Below are 19,891 nucleotides of genomic sequence, written 5' to 3'. Positions count from 1 at the left end.
ACAAATCTGTCGCTCTGCCCCTGAACAGGCAGTTAACCCACTGTTCCTAGGCCGTCATTAAAAGTAAGAATTGGTTCTTAACTGACATGCCCAGTTAAAAAATGTTTGACATTTTATTTTGATACTTTACAACCAAATACTTTTAGACTTTTACTCAAGTAGTGTTTTACCATGCAACTTTCACCTTTTCTTGAGTCATTTTCTATTAAGGTATATACAAGTATATATATATATACTTATATATATATATATATATCTTTTACTTTTACTCAAGTATGACAATTGGGTATTTTTTCCACCACTATGTACTAGGCCTGTATTACTCTTGTATGAGCAGAGAAAAATTATCATCAGAGTAGGGTGAAGAACTTCCTCAGCTTCTTCATCTTCCCCTTTCCTACCTTTTTGTTAATTTTATCTGGGATTGCTTACCTTGCCATATGAATTTTGTAACTGCACTATGAATTTTATCCCAAAAGCCAGAAGGGGGAGACATGGGAAGCATTGAATTACAGAAATTCAGCCATGGCAGAATATTCATTTTGACATTAGATATTCTGCCATTTAAAGCCAACAGATATAATATTTGAATAAAACATAATAATTTCAAACCCTGCTTACATTTGTATATGATCACATGTCTCTCTATTAGAACTATGTGTGGGAACAGATTTCCAAAATTAAAATCACTTGTAGCTGAATTCCTGGTGTTTTTACAGTCTTGTATATCCAACAATGAAAATGTTTTGGGCCAAATACAGGCTGTATCACAACCGGCAGTGATTTGGAGTCCCACAGGGCGGCGCACAATTGGCCCAGCGTCGTCCAGGTTTGGCCGGTGTGGGCCGTCATTGTAAATAAGAATGTGTTCTTAACTGGCTTGCCTAGTTAAATAAAGGTTAAATAAAAATATATATATAATAATTGGCTGCCATTTGGGAAACCGTGACCTACACCAAAATTGTTGTGAGACTTTGTGCCTATTTTTCTTCTGCGATGTTATCACACTGTAATAGTGAAGTCAAGCAATTGGATATGAGCAATTTATTATTTTTCTACTGGACCTGGATGTTGTCTTGCAGCTGCTGCGGCAGAATGAACAGGGGCGCTGGGCGCCGTGGGCTGTTCAGCTCAGCGGTTCTGCGTTAACTCCACCCCCGACAGAAGTTTGCAGCCCCGGATAAACTTCCAGTTCCCCTCTCTACCGACGAGTGCTCTTTTCCAGTTTACCATCCCACGTAGAGGCCCCATTTTCCAGAATGGAGTGCCGGTTGGGTTTAGCGATTTTAGTCGTTTGCCTCATCTCTTATGGCCTTTCGGATGTGCAGCTCAGTAGTAATGTTATTCTCGAGCCGTATGATCTGCTGTTCGACACAGCGGTAGAAGCATACTACAAGGGCGACTGGATGACGGTCATCCTGAACATGGAGCGGGCGCTTCGGAACAAGGCTGCGATACGCAGGGTGAAGGCGCATTGCCGGATAATTTGTGCAAACCAGAGCGCTTTCGGAGAGCCTTTATCCAGCATAGTTGTGACAATACCAGGCGCTGGCTCTGTGGAAGATCTTGGTTTTTTTCAAAAAATTATGAAAAGGGCTGATTGTGTAAATACCTGTGAAAGTGATAAAATTGGACCACCAACTATCCATAAAATCACTGAAGATGTGGACCTCGAGTTTAAGAAGAGAACCCCTTACAATTATCTTCAAGTCGCATACTTCAAGGTAAAAATTGTCGATCAAATGGGTCCTATGCATAATAAATGTTCATATATTTCATCGTGAAAAGAGTCGACAATATAGGTTCTTTGCATAATAAATGTTCAGACATTGCATAGGCTTGAAACAAATACAGCCAGTAAGTAGCCTCAATGTTGTGGATAAGATTCGCCTGCGTCATCTTATTGCACTTTTTGAAGTGGTCTACCATGCACATTTATCAACCACACTTGCATGTCAATATAAGAGCAATGTCACTTTTTATTTTGTCCAATTTCATTGAAACTAACACTAAGAAGCAAGTCGTTCACTATAAGTGCTCTGTTTTCCCCAACCCCCCAAGCCAAGCCGGCCGTGCCACGTCTCTAGGTGGAGTCTAGCTGTGTAGACAATTTACGTCCTACACTGGATTCTTCTCGATTTTGGGGCTTGTCATCAACATGCGCCGTAGATCTCATGCATGCTACTGTGCCATTCAAGAACTTATTCAACTTTTGACAGAATAGTCATGTTGTCACGCTCTGACCTTTAATATCTCTGTTTTCTTTATATTTTGGTTAGGTCAGGGTGTGAGGAGGGTGGGTATGCTAGTTTTGGAATTGTCTAGGGGTTTTGTATGTCTAGAGGTTTTGTAGGTATAGGTATTTATGTCTATGGTGGCCTGATATGGTTCCCAATCAGAGGCAGCTGTTAATCGTTGTCTCTGATTGGGGATTATATTTAGGTGGCCATTTTCCCTTTTGTGTTTGTGGGTTCTTGTTCTATGTTTAGTTGCCTGTCTGCACTACTCATATTAGCTTCACAGTTCGTTTTGTTATTTTGTTCGTTTGTTCTGTGTTCGTTCTTATAATAAAGAAGAATGTACGCTTACCACGCTGCACCTTGGTCCGATCATTATGACGAACGCGACACATGTATATATTTATGTGTTGTCTGTTTATAAAATTGTTATTACGTTGTAATAAGAGTAGTTGGCCCTATAAATTAAATACATGTAGCCTATAAAATGTTCCTGAATGTCAAAGGTCATATTCATAGCCTGTTTACGAATTTCAATAGATATGGGAAAAAATATGTAGGCCTTATGGCTTACATATTGGCTCCAATGCAGTCGTTTTTAACTCCATATTAAATAATTTCTGGATAACAATTAAATACCTTACTGTGAATGTTATCCATTAAAATGGTAAAAAAAGAAAAAAAAATTGCTTCTGAGCAAAGAGTAATTTCTCAAGGAATAATTATGACTGTGAGTGTTTGTTTCTGTACACCACTTACTGACTTTGTCAGGTATGGGTGTGTGCAAATCAAGGATGCAGAAAGACTGCCATCCCATCTGCCCCCATTTAATATAGCGTACGTTAACATAATTATTACTTCTAAACAAAAACACCTTTTGCGTTCTTATACGCTTACATGTTGGTATTATTGCAGTCGCTAAGATTATATTTGATTATATTTGCAGTCGCTAAGATGACCTATTTTGGACGCAGCAATTGTTAGCTAGACTGCTAACGTCATTGGCTGTAGCAAAAGCAATCAAAGAGCCATTTTACTGGTTGAAGACAAAGTTGATTATGTTTTTATGTATAATGCAGTTGATTTGTGATGATGACACAAACATTATGTTAAGCAGGACATTCATACAAGCCTTAAATTACAATTATAATCCAAAAGTAGTGTGAAATGCACTCATAAGCAACATGTAAATGGAGGCTTTTTTTGCTGGCATTCTATGGAAACTCCCAGAATTATTTTTATTTTTTGACTGAACTGGGCCTTTAAGTTAAACAACAACTATAAAAGAGACATATGGCCCCTGATTGAAGACTACTTACTATATTAAATAGGAGATTGACTAGTTTCCGAAAACAGCATGTTGGTGATTGCACACATTTCTTACACCATTCCAGGGGGTCTTGTAAAATACTTCTGAGACGTGGAGCATTTAGGGAAGCCTTTGGAGTCACAATGTGTATAAGGTTTATTCGACAGATACAGTATGCTGTATTAATGATTTGTTCACTAAATATCTCTCTTCCCTATGTAGATCAATAAGCTGGATAAGGCTGTGGCAGCGGCCAACACATTTTTCCTGGCCAACCCAGACCACATAGAGATGAGGCAGAACCTGGACTACTACAGGATGATGTCCGGAGTACAGGAGGAAGACTTTAAAGACCTTGAGGCCTGGCCTCACATGGTGAGACTGACACCACTAATCCCCAATAATGCACCCATTATCCCAGTGACAATGCACCTGTTATAACGGTAACTATGTACCAGTTATTCTAGTGACAATGTATCAGTTATCCCAGGAACAATGGACCAGCTATATACCATTTACAACATTTGGAACTGCACATAGTCAGACTGTAACCACTTAACAATTTGCCTACTTGGAACTGCCAAGCATTTGGGACAGGGGAAAGGGACCTTATTGGCACCAGGTTGGGTAGGGTCAACGGGTTGAATTAGAATGTGGCTGGGCTGCTGACTCCCTGCTTTGCTCTTTACTCTAACTCCCAGGCAGAGTTCCTTGCAGGGAAGCGGTACTACAGCTCAGACTCGTTCGGTCTGGCCATCGACCACTTTGAGGCAGCGGTGGAAGACTACTTCAGCGCGGACCAGGAGTGCCGGGCGCTCTGCGAAGGAGCTTACGACTACGACGGATACAACTACATGGAGTACAGTGCTGACCTCTTCCAGTCCATGACAGGTGTTAAGACAGACTAAATCCCAAAAGAACCCCATGCTAACATGTTGGATAAAAGCTTCAACCTTGTACTCTTGTGTCTGCCCATGTCACTGTCAGACCACTACATGCAGATTCTGAACTGTAAGCAGAGCTGTTCTGTGGAGCTAGCCTCCACTGCAGGAAAGGACAAGCCATTTGAGGATTTCCTCCCTTCCCACTTCAACTACCTACAGTTCTCCTACTACAACAGTGAGTCTCAGTCCCTATTCACTCTGCACCTACATGCCTTCTTAGAATCAGGGTGATTTTGCTTTCACAAATCAATGTGTCCTCTGCCCGGCTGTCTGCTCGTCTGTCTGTTTGATGTCTCTCTTTCTCTCAACCCCCCATCAGGTGAAAAGTATGAACAGGCCATAGAGTGTACTAAGACCTACCTGCTGTTCCACCCAGAAGAGGAGGTAATGAATCAGAACCTGGCCTACTACTCCGCTGTGCTGGGAGAGGACAAGGCTGCAGCCATACCTGCTAGACAGGTACACACACACACACACACACACACACACACACACACACACACACACACACACACACACACACACACACACACACACACACACACACACACACACACACACACACACACACACACACACACAAACACAAAAACAAACAAACAAATAAACAAACAAAACCTGCACCTTCCTACCTATCCCTCATGCCTCCAACCCACTTCTCTCCATCTCTTTTCCCTCCCAGGTGGTAAAACAGCACATTCAGCAGTCCCTGTTGGAGAAGGAGCTGCTTTACTTTGCTTTTGAAGTGTTTGGAATCACCTTTGTTGATCCAGTAGGTTACCATGTCTCTTATCTTCTCTTGTGTCTCACTGTTTCTACCAGCAAGACATCACCCTGATAGGGGACTGATGTCAGGTTGGTTTTAGCATGTATGATCTCACATCCTTCCCCTTCCTTTGCAGGATTCCTGGACCCCTGCAGACATTATGCCCCTCAAACTGAGAGAGAAGCAGAAGTAAGAGGAACACACACATTCAAGTCATTACAATTATCCTGTGCACCAGCCTCCACTAGTACATGCATGCTCTCAATATCAGACTAGGATCTGCTCCCCATTAATTTGGGGCTCCCGAGTGGCGCAGCAGTCTAAGGCACTGCATCTCAGTGCTGGAGGCGTCACTACAGACCCTGGTTTGATCCCGGGCTGTTTTTATTTTAATTTAATTTTACCTTTATTTAACTAGGCAAGTCAGTTAAGAAAAAATTCATATTTTCAATGACAGCCTTGGAACAGCCTGTTCAGGAGCCGAACAACAGATTTGTACCTTGTCAGCTCGGGGATTTGAACTTGCAAACTTCCGGTTACTAGTCCAACGCTCTAACCACTAGGCTACCCTGCCGTATCACAACTGACCGTGATCGGGAATCCCATAGGACGGCGCACAACTGACCCAGCATCGTCCGGGTTAGGGGAGTGTTACGACGTCATTGTAAAATAAGAATTTGTTCTTAACTGACTTGCCTAGTTAAATGTTAAATAAAAAAATAAAAAAATGTTTTTCTTGTAACCTCTTCTTTGGCGCCCTCTGCAGGGCAGACAGGGAGACTGCAGCAAGGATCACTGAGGAGATTGGGAATCTGATGAAGGAGATTGAAACTATGGTGGAGGAGAAGAATAAGGAGTCTACTGATATTGCCAAGATCGTACGAGAAGGTAAGATTTCCTGACAGCATTCTTTGTCCATAGTTTTTTGGAGGGTCACAGCATGAAGTTTGGGAATGTCAGTGGACTGTCTAGCACACTCTGACTGTACACTCTATATTCATTTCCCCTGTCTCCCTTCCAGGTGGTCCTCTGTTGTTTGATGACATCAAGATTACCATGTCGTCTAAGCAGCTGAATGGGTCTCAGAGGGTTCTACTGGATGGATTTATCTCGGAGAGCGAGTGCAGGGAGCTCACCCGCCTCTCTAATGTGAGTGGGAGCCCGGGTCAGGACTATCTGTCTGTGTGTTATTGTGTGTGTGTATGTTGACTGTGTGTTGGAGCGTGAGCTTCTGATGGTCTGTGTGTTAAAACTGTGTGCATGCTTCTGTCATTGTGTGTGCTGATGCTGTGTGTGTGTTTGTCTGTCAGGCGGCTGTGCTGAAAGGTGATGGGTACCGAGGCCTTCCTTCCCCACACTCCCCCAGCGAGAGCTTCCAAGGAATCACAGTCCTCAAGGCTATTAAGGTACATCACTGACCCTACACACTAAAGCCCTGATAACCCAACCATAACCAAAACACCACCAGCCCAGCACTGCCAACACTGACTCTAAACCAGCATGGTCAACTTCACCCAAACCCAACCCCCAACTAGTTTCATCTCTTAGCCTCAGCTTTATCTCCAACCTTTCTAAAGCCTCAGCCTAATGGCATCCATGTACAGTTACCAGTGAGTTGTCTATAAGAAAGCACCTATTTCTGATGATATTGTCCTGTTCTACAGTTTGGACAGGAGGGAACTGTGCCCCTGAAGAGTGCCCGTCTGTTTTTCGACATGAGTGAGAAGGTACGTAGGGTCCTGGAGTCGTACTTCCGTCTGGACTCTCCTCTCTACTTCTCCTACTCCCACCTGGTCTGCCGCTCCGCCATCGACGGTGAGAAACTCCACTACGACGGCCCTCAGGGGACAGTATTGTTGTGTATATCGAATCCAAGATGGGGCATTTAACCCCACATTAACCACCTGTCTGTATGAGTATATAGACATACAGTAAGATATGTTCCCATTCCCCTGTCTGTACAGAGAAGCAGGATGACCGTGACGACCTGAGTCACCCGGTTCATGCAGACAACTGCCTTCTGGTCTCTGAGCTCAACAAGTGCATCAAAGAACCGCCCGCATACACACACCGAGACTACAGGTACACACACACACACACACACACACACACACACACACACACACACACACACACACACACACACACACACACACACACACACACACACACACACACACACACACACACACACACACACACACACACACACACACACACACACACACACACACACACACACACACACACACACACACACACACGGCATATGCTTATAACATAGGTATCAGCAGCAAGTCTCATCATGCACCACTGTCGTTAAGACCCTTCTCTTGTTCCGGTTGTGTTTTAGCGCCATCCTCTATCTAAATGATGACTTTGAAGGAGGAGATTTCATTTTCACTGAACTGGATGCCAAAACTGTCACAGTAAGTTTCAATCAATGATGAAGGATTGAGGGATGCAGAGTAAAAACAGTTGATTTACTCTAAGGTGTAAGTTAATTGACCGTATGATGACTGATGTCACTGCCCTGTGTTGCCCAGGCGGAGGTGCGTCCTCAGTGTGGTCGTGTGGTTGGTTTTGGGGCTGGGGAGGAGAATCCTCATGGCGTGAGAGCGGTCACTAAGGGACAGAGGTGTGCTGTGGCCCTGTGGTTCACCCTTGACCCCAAACACGAGGAGAAGGTAAAATATCTATTAGTCAATCCATCTGGAGTTAAGTATAGTCTTTGTTTCTACCATGCTATATATTGTTTTGTAATCTGAGAGAGGGAGAGAGCAATGCTTTCCACTTATTGATTCATCTACATTTCATCAGTTTCTCTTGCTTCAGTCTTAGCTAATTTGTGTGTGTGTGTCTGTGTGTGTCTCCAGGAGCGGATCCAAGCTCAAGAGATGCTGAAGATGTTCTCCACTCCTACGGACGCAGAGTTCACAGAGACAAAGACAGAGAACTCCGAGCCACAGCTCACACTTCCTGACCAGGCTGTGCTTCTTGGTCAAGCTGCACCCCCAGTACAGGTGCAGGCAGACAAACCAGATGACAAACCAGCAGAGAAGAAGCCTGAGGAACCAGCAGAGAAGAAGCCTGAGGAACCAGCAGAGAAGAAGCCTGAGGAACCAGCAGAGAAGAAGCCTGAGGAACCAGCAGAGAAGAAGCCTGAGGAACCAGCAGAGAAGAAGCCTGAGGAACCAGCAGAGAAGAAGCCTGAGGAACCAGCAGAAACAGTCATTGAAAACCCAGCTGATAACCCAGAAGATAAAAAGGATGAGAAGCCGACAGAGAATCGGGCAGAAAAACAAATTGCTAAAGAGGGTGAAAAACCTATGTTGAAAGAGGCGGTCAAAACGAAAGCCAAAGCAGCCGACGCATCAAAGGCCAAAGCGACGACTAAAACAGCGGCTAAAGCAGGGGACAAAGCCAAGGCTAAACCAGCAGCAAAAACAAACGTCAAACATGCAGAAAGCAAAATGAAACCTCAAGCGACAGACAAAAAAGAGCAGAAGCCAGCTACAAAGAAGGCAGAGAAAGCCCCTGTCAAAAAGGTTTCCAAGGACTCTAAAACTGACCCCAAATCAGCCTCGGACTCACAGACAGACAAGGTTGAGCTATGAGACCAACAGCACCTGTGACTCTTACTCTGTGGTGTCTCTATTTTTCTACCGTTTGAATATATTTGCTAAGGTTTTCTCTGTGGGTGTGCTGGATAAAGATATGTAGTTGTTGGATATTGTTTTGGATGTTGTTTGTCTGCCCAGTGGCGGTGAAAAATGAACCAGGATAAGGTGTTGTAATGTAAGCCATACCATAATACCAAGGGACTGCAAACTCACTCTGATGGCTGATATCAACCAATCAATCAAATCAATGAATCAACCAATCAAATTGGATTTGTATAGTGCATTTCACAAATGCATTTGTCACAAAGTGCTAAATAGTAACCACCTTTAAATTCATATCCCAGACTCATGTGAACAATCTGTGTTGTTTTTATAGTGTTACTTTTGTGTAATGATTTGGAATTCTCTGTGCTATTTTGTACTGATTTTAAATAAACAGTTCTTTGCCTCAGGAATGGAAAGATATAATCTCCCAACAAAAAGAGATAAAAAAACCCCAGGAAAGACTGAAACTTCGATTCATGTGGATACATTAAAAAAGTCATGTTTTCATACTGAACAAAAATATGAACGCTACATGTAAAGTGTTGGTCCCATGTTTCATGAGCTGAAATAAAAGATCCCAGAAATGTTCCATATGCACAAAAAGCTTATTTCGCTCAAATTTTGTGCACAAATTTGTTTACATCCCTGGTAGTGAGCATTTTTAGAAGCTAATGAAACAGCATGATCATTAATTACACAGGTGCAACTTGTGCTGGGGGAAATAAAAGGCCACTCTAAAATGTGCAGTTTTGTCACACAACACAACAATGCCACAGTTTTGAGGGAGCATGCAATTGGCATGCTGACTGAAGGAATGTCTATTTGTTCATTTTTCTACGATAAGCCACCTCCAACGTAATTTTAGAGAATTTGGCAGTACATCCAACTGGCCTCAGAACTGCAGACCAGGAACTCCACATCCTGCTTCTTCACATGCGGGATCGTCTGTGGAGGGGTGCTGAGGAGTACTTCTGTCTGTAATAAAGTCCTTTTGTTTCCCGAAAAACTCATTCTGATTGGCTGGGTCTGGCTTCCCAGTGAGGGGATCTTGCTCCCAAATGGGTGCCCATGGCTATGCCCCTGCCCAGTCGTGAAATCCATAGATTAGCGCTTAATGCATTTGTTTACATTGACTGATTTCCTTCTATGAACTTGAAATTGTTGCATGTTGCGTTTATATTTTTGTCCAGTATACATTGGTGTTGCGTTTTCATGTAATAACTTAAGAGAACACTAGGTGGCAGAGAGGAACTGCCATGCCATCTCATGTACATCAGACAACACACACTTTTCTTTCTACTGAATATGTTGTATGTATGGACCCTCAGGGTTTAACTTCATCCTTAGGGTCCGGTCCGGTAACTCCTTAAATCATAGCTATGATTTTGTTATGGCTTTGTGGAGGTAATTTGAACTCCCAGGAGACCAACATAAGTTGTATGAAAGCCTGTTCAGACTATTGAGATGGCCCCTGGCCAACATGTCTGTTGTTGATCTCTGGTTAGTTAGCTACAGTATCTCCTCTCTTAGGATCCTGTTTATATCAAAATGCTGCTCCACCCTACGACCACTTTCTTAGTTTTAAATAGTTGAGCTGTATCAGGTCATGATAAGGTCTTTGGGGAAGTGAGATGAGCTGCTGAGTTTCCCTACAGAATTAGAATGAACAGAATGAACATTCCAATTCAAAGCACATTTCCATGGTGTTGGCAGTCTGGAAGCCATACTGGTTGTGAACAGTTTGAAATTGATCAATTAATGGTTATCTTCATAGAAATGAATGGAGATAACAGAACAATCATGGATGTTCCGTGGACATAACAACAGAATAACCATATCCAGGGTTCCTTGTCAAGACAATCAGCAAGTAATGTTGACATACTTGTCTGTTGGCCATATTGGTTGTGTCTAGAAAGATCATATAGATTTGAGTTTGTCCATTCTGGGCATTGTGTTTCTATGGTTTCCTCAGTCCTGAGCCTGTGGGTGGAACAGTAATAATGCTGGGTCCTGTGCCGGAGCGTCTGTGTGGGTTTAGCATGTGGATGAAGTCATGCCTGCACAGAGTAGAGCAGCTATCTACACACACATGGACGCACTCACGAACACACATGTACTGTAACAGGTCAAACATCCCAGTTATTCAGCAGCGCAGAAAAGGAGGCATTTGTCAGACCTATTGCCCATGTGGAGATTAGTGTGTGTGTGTGTATGTGTGTGTTAATTTCTATGTGTATGTGTGTGTTAATGTCTATGTGTATGCGTGTGTGTGCATATGCATGTAGACTTGTGGCTAGTTATTTTGAAATCTTCATCATCTCCCTAAAGGAAAGCCTTGGGGTGGTTGAGGGTGATTTGGGTGGCTTCAATGAAGGTCTTCATGCAGCTGTGCTGGGTATGAACTGGCCCTCTTCCCTTACTGCCTGGGTGGTGGCCTGTGAGTGAGTGAGTGAGTGAGTGAGTGAGTGAGTGAGTGAGTGAGTGAGTGAGTGAGTGAGTGAGTGAGTGAGTGAGTGAGTGAGTGAGTGACAGAGTGAGAGAGAGAGTTTGACTGTTTGCGTCTTTGTCTCTGTATCTCTCTCTGTGCTTTGTTTGTGTTTCTCTGTGTTCTGGGTTCTGATCCAGAAAGAGACACAGGCCACTTTGTCTCTCTGTGTGTTTGTGGTGTATGGGTTTGACCATTGTTCCAAAGACCTGCAGAGAGAGAGGAGTGTGAGAGAAAGCAAGAAACAAGAGTACAGTAGACATAGAAGAAAAATCTGAGATTAGTACAAGTCTTGCAGAGTGCAGGCCGATGTTGGAGCCAGCTTTCTCAAGTGTCTCCATGTGTGTGTATATCTGTGTGTGACTGTATCCGCAACTGTGGATATCAAACTTTGTGTTGTTGCACGTACATTACTTTTACATGTGTATTAGTGTGAGTGTGGATTGTGGTGTATCTGCATGTGTGTGTGTGTTGTGAAGTTAATTCCCTTTGCTCATGGACAAGGCCACATATGAATGACAAAAAAGTAGAAAATTCCCCTTTCTGGTTTCCATGGAGATAGAGTGGGCATGGAGACGGCAGTGGCAGGATTGGGCCGCAAACAGCGGGATGTAGTGCTGAGATTAACTACGACTTTTTGTGTGTGTGAGAACAAGACCCAACTCCGAGACATACTGTAACAGTGTTCAAATTGAGCTGGTCACAGCAGGAAGAGGCGCTGAGATTAACTCCCACTCTCCTACTCTGTGAGTGTGAAAAGTGGAGACTAAAGTGGAGGCTAAAGTAACAGGCTAAAGTGGAGGCTAAAGCAGTAGGCTAAAATGAAGGCTAAAGTAGAAAGCTAAAGTGGAGGCTAAAGCAGTAGGCTAAAGTGAAGGCTAAAATAGAAGGCAAAAGTGGAGGCTAAAGTGGAGGCTAAAGTAACAGGCTAAAGTGGAGGCTAAAGTAACAGGCTAAAGTGGAGGCTAAAGCAGTAGGCTAAAGTGGAAGGCTAAAGTGGAGGCTAAAGTGGAGGCTAAAGCAGTAGGCTAAAAGTGAAGGCTAAAATAGAAGGCTAAAGTGGAGTCTAAAGCAGCAGGCTAAAGTGAAGGCTAAAGCAGTAGGCTAAAGTGAAGGCTAACGTAGAAGGCTAAAGTGGAGGCTAAAGTAACAGGCTAAAGTGGAGGCTAAACTAACAGGCTAAAGTGGAGGCTAAAGCAGTAGGCTAAAGTGGAGGCTAAAGTGGAGGCTAAAGTGGAGTCTAAAGCAGCAGGCTAAAGTAACAGGCTAAAGTGGAGGCTAAAGCAGTAGGCTAAAGTGGAGGCTATAACGTAGAAGGCTAAAGTGGAGGCTAAAGAAACAGGCTAAAGTGGAGGCTAAAGCAGCAGGCTAAATTGGAGGCTAAAGTAGCAGGCAAAAAGGGGAGTGACATGGCCTCCCATGACACCTCCTTTTGGGGAAGACAAGAGGACTGAAAGAAGACTTTCTGTTGTTGATAAGGGAGGCTGGGTGGACTAGTACTGGTTCTTGGTTTGTATTGAAGAAGCATTGCAGTCACTACATTGCCCCAGGGTATAAGTGTTTAAAGTGCAGTACTGAGCTCTATTTTATCTGTATTCTGTTTCACTGAACGGTTTCCTGTGTCCCCTCTAGCTGTGTGGCACAAATTTCTGGCCATATCCACGAGTCCACCAAGAGAGAAGCACTGCACCTTCTACAGACCACACCAATCCAGAACACTGCCCCGCTACACACCACCCCAATCCAGAACACTGCCCCTCTATACACCACCCCAATCCAGAACACTGCCCCTCTACACACCACCCCAATCCAGAACAGGTACACTCCCTTAAGCTTCAGACAGCATTTTGAGGACTATTCACACTCAGACATGAGCAGTTGCAGTATGGTTGAGGACATCCCGGTCAGTCCAGATCTGCTGTAAATCATCACAAAAGCTGCCTAGCTGCCTGGTCTCATATCTAAAACCAACCTTCTGTTAGTGGGACAGAGGAGCTTATTGTTGGCTGTTTATTCGGACGGATGCCAGTTCGATGACTTCAGGCTTTGCCATGAACTGTCTCCTTATTCCCCCTAAGACTGGGATCACGGCCGTGCCGGCTTCGGGATGGGACCAGTGGTATAGGCCTGGCTGCCTGGGGCTGTCTTACAGCTCTATGGACCTGGGTTAGAAGGGTCCAGGAGTGTGCCTGGAGATGGAGAAACTGGGTCATAACGGGCTTGGGCTGGGATCACACTGGTATGGTTGGGGCCTGGCTTATAGAGGTCCATGGAGGGTCAAAGGGGTTGAGGACATACAGTTGAAGTCGGAAGTTTACATACACCTTAGCCAAATACATTTGAACTCAGTTTTTCACAATTCCTGACATTTAATCCAGTAAAAATTCCCTGCCTTAGGTCAGTTAGCATCACCACGTTATTTTAAGAATGTAAAATGTCAGAATAATAGTAGAGGGAATTATTTATTTCAGCTTTTATTTCTTTCATCACATTCCCAGTGGGTCAGAAGTTTACATACACTCAATTAGCATTTAGTAGCATTGCCTATTGTTTAAACTGGGTAAAACTTTCGGGTAGCCTTCCACAAGCTTCCCACAATACGTTGGGTGAATTTTGGCACATTCCTTCTGACAGAGCTGGTGTAACTGAGTCAGGTTTGTAGGCCTCCTTGCTCACACACACGTTTTCAGTTCTGCCCACATATTTTCTATAGGATTGAGGTCAGGGCTTTGTGATGGCCACTCCAATACCTTGACTTTGTTGTCCTTAAGCCATTTTGCTTCAACTTTGGAATTATGCTCGGGGTCATTGTTAATTTGGAAGACCTATTTGCGACCAAGCTTTAACTTCCTGACTGATGTCTTGAGATGTTGCTTCAATATAGCCACACAATTTTCCTACCTCATGATGCCATCTATTTTGTGAAGTGCACCAGTCCCTCCTGCAGCAAAGCACCCCCACAACATGATGCTACCACCCCCGTGCTTCACGGCTGGGATGGTGTTCTTCGGCTTACAAGGCTCCCCCTTTTTCCTCCAAACATAACGATGGTCATTATGGCCAAACAGTTCTATTTTTGTTTCATCAGACCAGAGGACATTTCTCTAAAAAGTACAATCTTTGTCCCCATGTGCAGTTGCAAACCGTAGTCTGGCTTTTTTTATGGCGGTGTTGGAGTAGTGTGTTCTTCCTCGCTGAGCGGCCTTTCAGGTTATGTCGATATAGGACTCGTTTTACTGTGGCTATAGATACTTTTGTACCTGTTTCCTCCAGCATCTTCACAAGGCCCTTTGCTGTTGTTCTGAGATTGATTTTCACTTTTTGCACCAAAGTACGTTCATCTCTAGGAGACAGAATGCGTCTCCTTCCTGAGCAGTATGATGGCTGCGTGGTCCCATGGTGTTTATACTTGTGTACTATTGTTTGTACAGATGAACGTGGTACCTTCAAGCATTTGGAAATTGCTCCCAAGGATGAACCAGACTTGTGGAGGTCAACCATTTTTTTCTGAGTTCTTGGCTGATTTCTTTTGATTTTCCCATGATGTCAAGCAAAGAGGCACTGAGTTTGAAGATAGGCCTTGAAATACATCCACAGGTACACCTCCAATTGACTCAAATTATGTCAATTAGCCTATCAGAAGCTTCTAAAGCCATGACATAATTTTCTGGAATTTTCCAAGCTGTTTGAAGGCACAGTGTATGTAAACTTCTGACCCACTGGAATTGTGATACAGTGAATTATAAGTTAAATAATCTGTCTTTAAACAATTTTTGGAAAATTACTTGTGCCATGCACAAAGTAGATGTCCTAATCGACTTGTCAAAACTATAGTTTGTTAACAACAACTTTGTGGAGTGGTTGAAAAATGAGTTTTAATGACTCCAACCTAAATGGTGGAGGCTAGGGATGGGTCTGGGGAAGGTACCACGGCAGTTGGTTCCCTGTGTGGGTACTCTGTGTACTCTGAGACAGTGTCTAGTGCACTTGAGAAACAGGGCTGCATAGTTTTTGAAGGTCTTTGTGATATATTACTCGCATTTCCTGGTGTCACCCTCCATCACCAAGCCCATGGTATGGTGTAGAACAGTGTAGAACAGGGGAAAATATACACAGGCCCCTGGAGAGCAACCGGGATTCTGGGAGCTTCTTTGTTCAACAGAAGATGTCACCACTGGTTGTTATGACAACAGCATAACGATGCCTGGCCCTCCGTCAAAAAGCTAAAGAGACAGATGGCAGGAAAATGGCAGAGGAGAGAGAGGGAGAGGGGGAGGGAGAGAGGAATGTGTGAGAGATAGAAGAGAACATGTTAAGTATAGAAAGGGTTACTGCCTCTAAATGTACAGTGCCTTCAGAAAGTATTCACACCCCTTGACTTTTTGTGTCACTGGTCTACACTCAATACCCAATAATGTCAAAGTGGAATTATGTTTTTTGAAAATGTTAATAAATTAGTAAATTAAATGAATAAAAAATTAAAAGCTGAAAAATCTTGAGTCAATAAGTATTTAACCCCTTTGTTATGGCAAGCCTAAATAAGATCAGTAGAAACAAATTGCTTAACAAGTCACATTATAAGTTGCATGGACTCACTGCATGCAATATTGTGTTTGACATGATTTACCAAGTTTAATGGCTGTGATTGGAGAAAACTGATGATGGATCAACAACATTGTAGTTACTCCACAATACTAACCTAATTGACAGAGTGAAAATAAGGAAGCCTGTACAGAATACAAATATTCCAAAATAAGCATCCTGCTTGCAACAAGGCACTAAAGTAATACTGCAAATAATGTGGGAAATAATGTCCTGAATACGAAGTGTTATGTTTGCGGCAAATCCAATACAACACATTACTGAGTACCACTCTCCATATTTTTAAGCATAGTGGTGGCTGCATCATGTTGTGGGTATGCTTGTAATCGTCAAGGACTGGGGAGTTTTCAGGATAAAAAAGAAACAAATGGAGCTAAGCACAGGCAAAATCCTAGAGGAAAACCTTGTTCAGCCTGCTTTCCACCAGACACTGGGAGATGAATTCACTTTTCAGCAGGACAATAACCGAAAACATAAGGACAAATCTACACTGGAGTTTCTTACTAAGAAGACAGTGAATGTTCCTGAGTGGCCGAGTTACAATTTTGACTTAAATCTACTTGAAAATCTATGGCAAGACCTGGAAATAGTTGTCTAGCATTGATCAACAACCGATTTGACAAGAATAATGGACAAATGTTGCACAATCCAGATGAGGAAAGCTCTTAGAGACTTCCCAGAAAGAGTCACAGCTGGAATCGCTGTCAAAGGTGCTTCTACATAGTACTGACTCAGGGGTGAGACTACTTATGAAAATTAGATATTTCTGTATTTTATTTTCAATAAATGTGCAAACATTTCCAAAAACATGTTTTCACTGTCATTATGGAGTATTGTCATTATTTAATCCATTTTGAATTCATGCTGTAACACAAGACAATTTTGAATAAGTCAAGGGGTATGAATATTCTCTGAAGGCGCTGTAGATGCATTTTACCAAGCAATTGCTACTCATGCCATCAACCGCAACTCTCTTCACTCTCTTTCTGACATCAGCTACATTACACATATTTGGGATGGCTAAGAATAAAAATGTAGTGTGGAGTGTGAGAAAGTTCATGCAGACTGCCATGGGTCACGTACACACACACACACACACACACACACACACACACACACACACACACACACACACACACACACACACACACACACACACACACACACACACACAATCAATCTAGGGACGTGACCATCCGTTATTCTGTTTACATCCAACATAACAAATAAAACCCTTTTCAGGGATTTGTGGATCTTTGTTAGGTGGATGGAGGTAAGGCAGACGACACAGACCTCCCCCTTCCTGGTCTCCATATATTGTTTTCCTCCTCATTTCCTCTCTCTTTAAACGTGAAGTTTAAGGAGGTATGTGAGGATGAGAGAGAAAGGTAGGCTGAGGATGAGGGTATTCCTCCAGTATTTGGTTAAGGCCAGATGGCTGGAGAATGGTGTCTGTAGCCCCTAGTCTGTGTACTCTGCTCCGAGGGCAGAGAGAGGAATGCCTGTCTTTTCTTTGGTCTTTGGCTGAGTGGAGAGTTTGAGGGCTGCTCTATAATACTGGATTAGCATCCACATTCCCCCTTAATCTCCCCATTCTCAGCCTCAGCTGTTCACCCCCAGGCCCATGCCACTATACCACCAAGACCTGCGTGTTGATGTTGGGACTAGCTAACCCCCTCTTTGACGCTCTCCCTTAGCAGCCGGAGAGCCAGAGGCAGGTGGACTCACTAGAGAGAGGGCTTCCAGAGGTGAAGGGTGGTAGAGACCGGTTGGAGAGGGGCAGAGTGGGTGGAGGAGAGCAGAGAGGGGGCCGGAGAGTGGTGAAGGGAGGGCAGAGAGGGTTGGAGAGGGGCAGATGGGGTGGAGGGGGCAGAGAGGGTTGGAGAGGGGCAGAGAAGGGGTGGAGCGGGGCAGGAAAGTGGTGGAAGGGGGCAGAGAGGGGCTGAAGGGGGCAGAGGGGATGTCTGAAGAGGCATCCTCCAGACTAAAATAGGCTTTTCCGGGGAGTAGGGTAAGAGTGGGGAACCAAGGGCCTCGGATGAACTGTTGGCTACAATGGCTCCATCCGGCCCCAAACAAATGTACCTCAGCCCCCTATGAAAGGGCCCCTCTTACCCTCTTTCTACCCCTCTTATTCTCCCCCCTTTCTTCTCCTCCTCTATTGACCCTTCTCTCCTCCACTCCTCCCCCTCACACACTTTCACACTCACCACATACGCTGCTGCTACTGTCTATTATCTATCCTGTTGCCAAGTCACTTTACCCTTGCCTATATGTACAGTACATACTGTAGCTACCTCAATTACCTTGAAACCCTGCACACCAACTCAGTACTGGTACTCCCTGTTGTCATGTTCGTCGTATTGAGGAGACCAATAGGAATACATATTACTTTTAATAAAGACGGACACTAAACAAACTATACAATTGAACATGACACTATACTACAACTGTGCCGACACAGGCAACTAGACATAGACAATAACCCACGAAATACCCAAAGCAGATGGCTGCCTAAATATGGTTCCCAATCAGAGACAACGATAAACACCTGCCTCTAATTGAGAACCAATCTAGGCAACCATAGACATATATAAACACCTAGATGATAAACAACCCCATAAACCTACAAAACCCCTAGACAGTACAAAAACACATACATCACCCATGTCACACCCTGACCAAACCAAAACAATAAAGAAAACAAAGAATACTCAGGTCAGGGCGTGACACCTGTACATAGCCATGTTATTTTTGTTTGTTATTCACTGTGTATTTATTCCTTGTGTCACTAATTATATTTTTTTATCTTTAACTCTGCATTGTTGGAGAAGGACCCGTAAGCATATCACTGTTAGTCTACACCTGTATATTTTATTTTATTTTATTTTGATTTGATTCTCCTCCAGGTCCCTTTGAGAGATCCCCACTGCCGAGGGCTCTCAGAGTCACTGGGAAACAGATGGAGTGTACACTCCCTGTAGCAGAACCCTTTTGGATTCCCTGTAGAACCTGTGGAAAGGGTTCTACCTGGAACCAAAAAGGTTTCTTCAAAGGGTTATCTTAAAAGGGGACAGCCGAAGAACCATTTTTAGGTTCCAGATATCACCTTTTAAGACACTCAGCCTGCACACGATGGAGAGAGCAGAGAAAGTCCCCTGGTCTGGAGATGGGGAGGAGAGAGAGAAGAGGAGGAGAGGAAGGGGTGGTGAAAACAGGCATGGTGATGAGAAGAGTAGGAGAGGGAAGAGAAGGAGGAGATTGGGGATGTGGAGAGGAAGAGGAAGACGAGAGGGAAAGGGTAGGAGAGGAAAGAGATTTTTGTGCTCTTTCCCACGTAAAGGAGCCAGCGGGGCAGTGAGGTGCGACTCAGACCCCTAGAACTACAGTTAGTAGAACTAACGTTCCCTTTGAAAGCATTGTTCCATGGTGGGTGGACCTGCTGCACCAGTCAGTGTACCCTTCATCTCTCAGACATCAGCCTTTTGTCTTAGCATTCTGCGCCTGCAATAAAGGCACGTTCTACTGTAATGCCACTATTGGTGGACATTGAGAATGAATTAGTCGACCTGGACCTTAGTCCCTTTCTGCTCAAGGTCAAGATTAAAAGTTTTGTTGACCATTTGAAATGGATATCTTTGTATGGTTTACATTACATACCTCAGTCACATACAGTACATAGCATGTAGTGCTGCGCGATTAGTGCTTTTTGAGGTTTGTTCAGTTTTGGTTCAATTCTTTAAAAATAATCACAGTTTTGATTATTCTTTAAACATTAAATGCATTATGAAATAATGATGTTTTAATGATTTTAGAGCTTTTTAAAAGAAATTTCAAAGCCACGATTAGTGAATACTCAATTGTCAAAATACATTTTCCA

At 43.6% G+C, this 19,891-nt stretch overlaps 1 protein-coding gene across 1 annotated transcript; it reads left to right on the top strand.

The window, feature by feature from the left end:
- Nucleotides 1-1,136: 1,136 nt before the first annotated feature.
- Nucleotides 1,137-9,513, top strand: p3h1 (prolyl 3-hydroxylase 1). Its single transcript, XM_052526868.1, has 15 exons — nucleotides 1,137-1,724; nucleotides 3,769-3,921; nucleotides 4,248-4,437; nucleotides 4,534-4,665; nucleotides 4,810-4,949; nucleotides 5,173-5,262; nucleotides 5,393-5,445; nucleotides 6,023-6,144; nucleotides 6,278-6,405; nucleotides 6,567-6,662; nucleotides 6,921-7,071; nucleotides 7,221-7,338; nucleotides 7,610-7,685; nucleotides 7,803-7,943; nucleotides 8,133-9,513. The coding sequence occupies exons 1-15, from the start codon at nucleotides 1,260-1,262 to the stop codon at nucleotides 8,871-8,873; spliced, it is 2,796 nt and encodes a 931-aa protein (XP_052382828.1). The 5' UTR covers nucleotides 1,137-1,259; the 3' UTR covers nucleotides 8,874-9,513.
- The last annotated feature ends 10,378 nt before the right edge of the window (nucleotides 9,514-19,891 follow it).

The sequence above is a fragment of the Oncorhynchus keta genome, chromosome 10 (assembly GCF_023373465.1).
Source record: "Oncorhynchus keta strain PuntledgeMale-10-30-2019 chromosome 10, Oket_V2, whole genome shotgun sequence".
NCBI classification, from domain to species: domain Eukaryota; kingdom Metazoa; phylum Chordata; class Actinopteri; order Salmoniformes; family Salmonidae; genus Oncorhynchus; species Oncorhynchus keta.
This window is presented reverse-complemented; position numbering and strand designations above follow the sequence as displayed.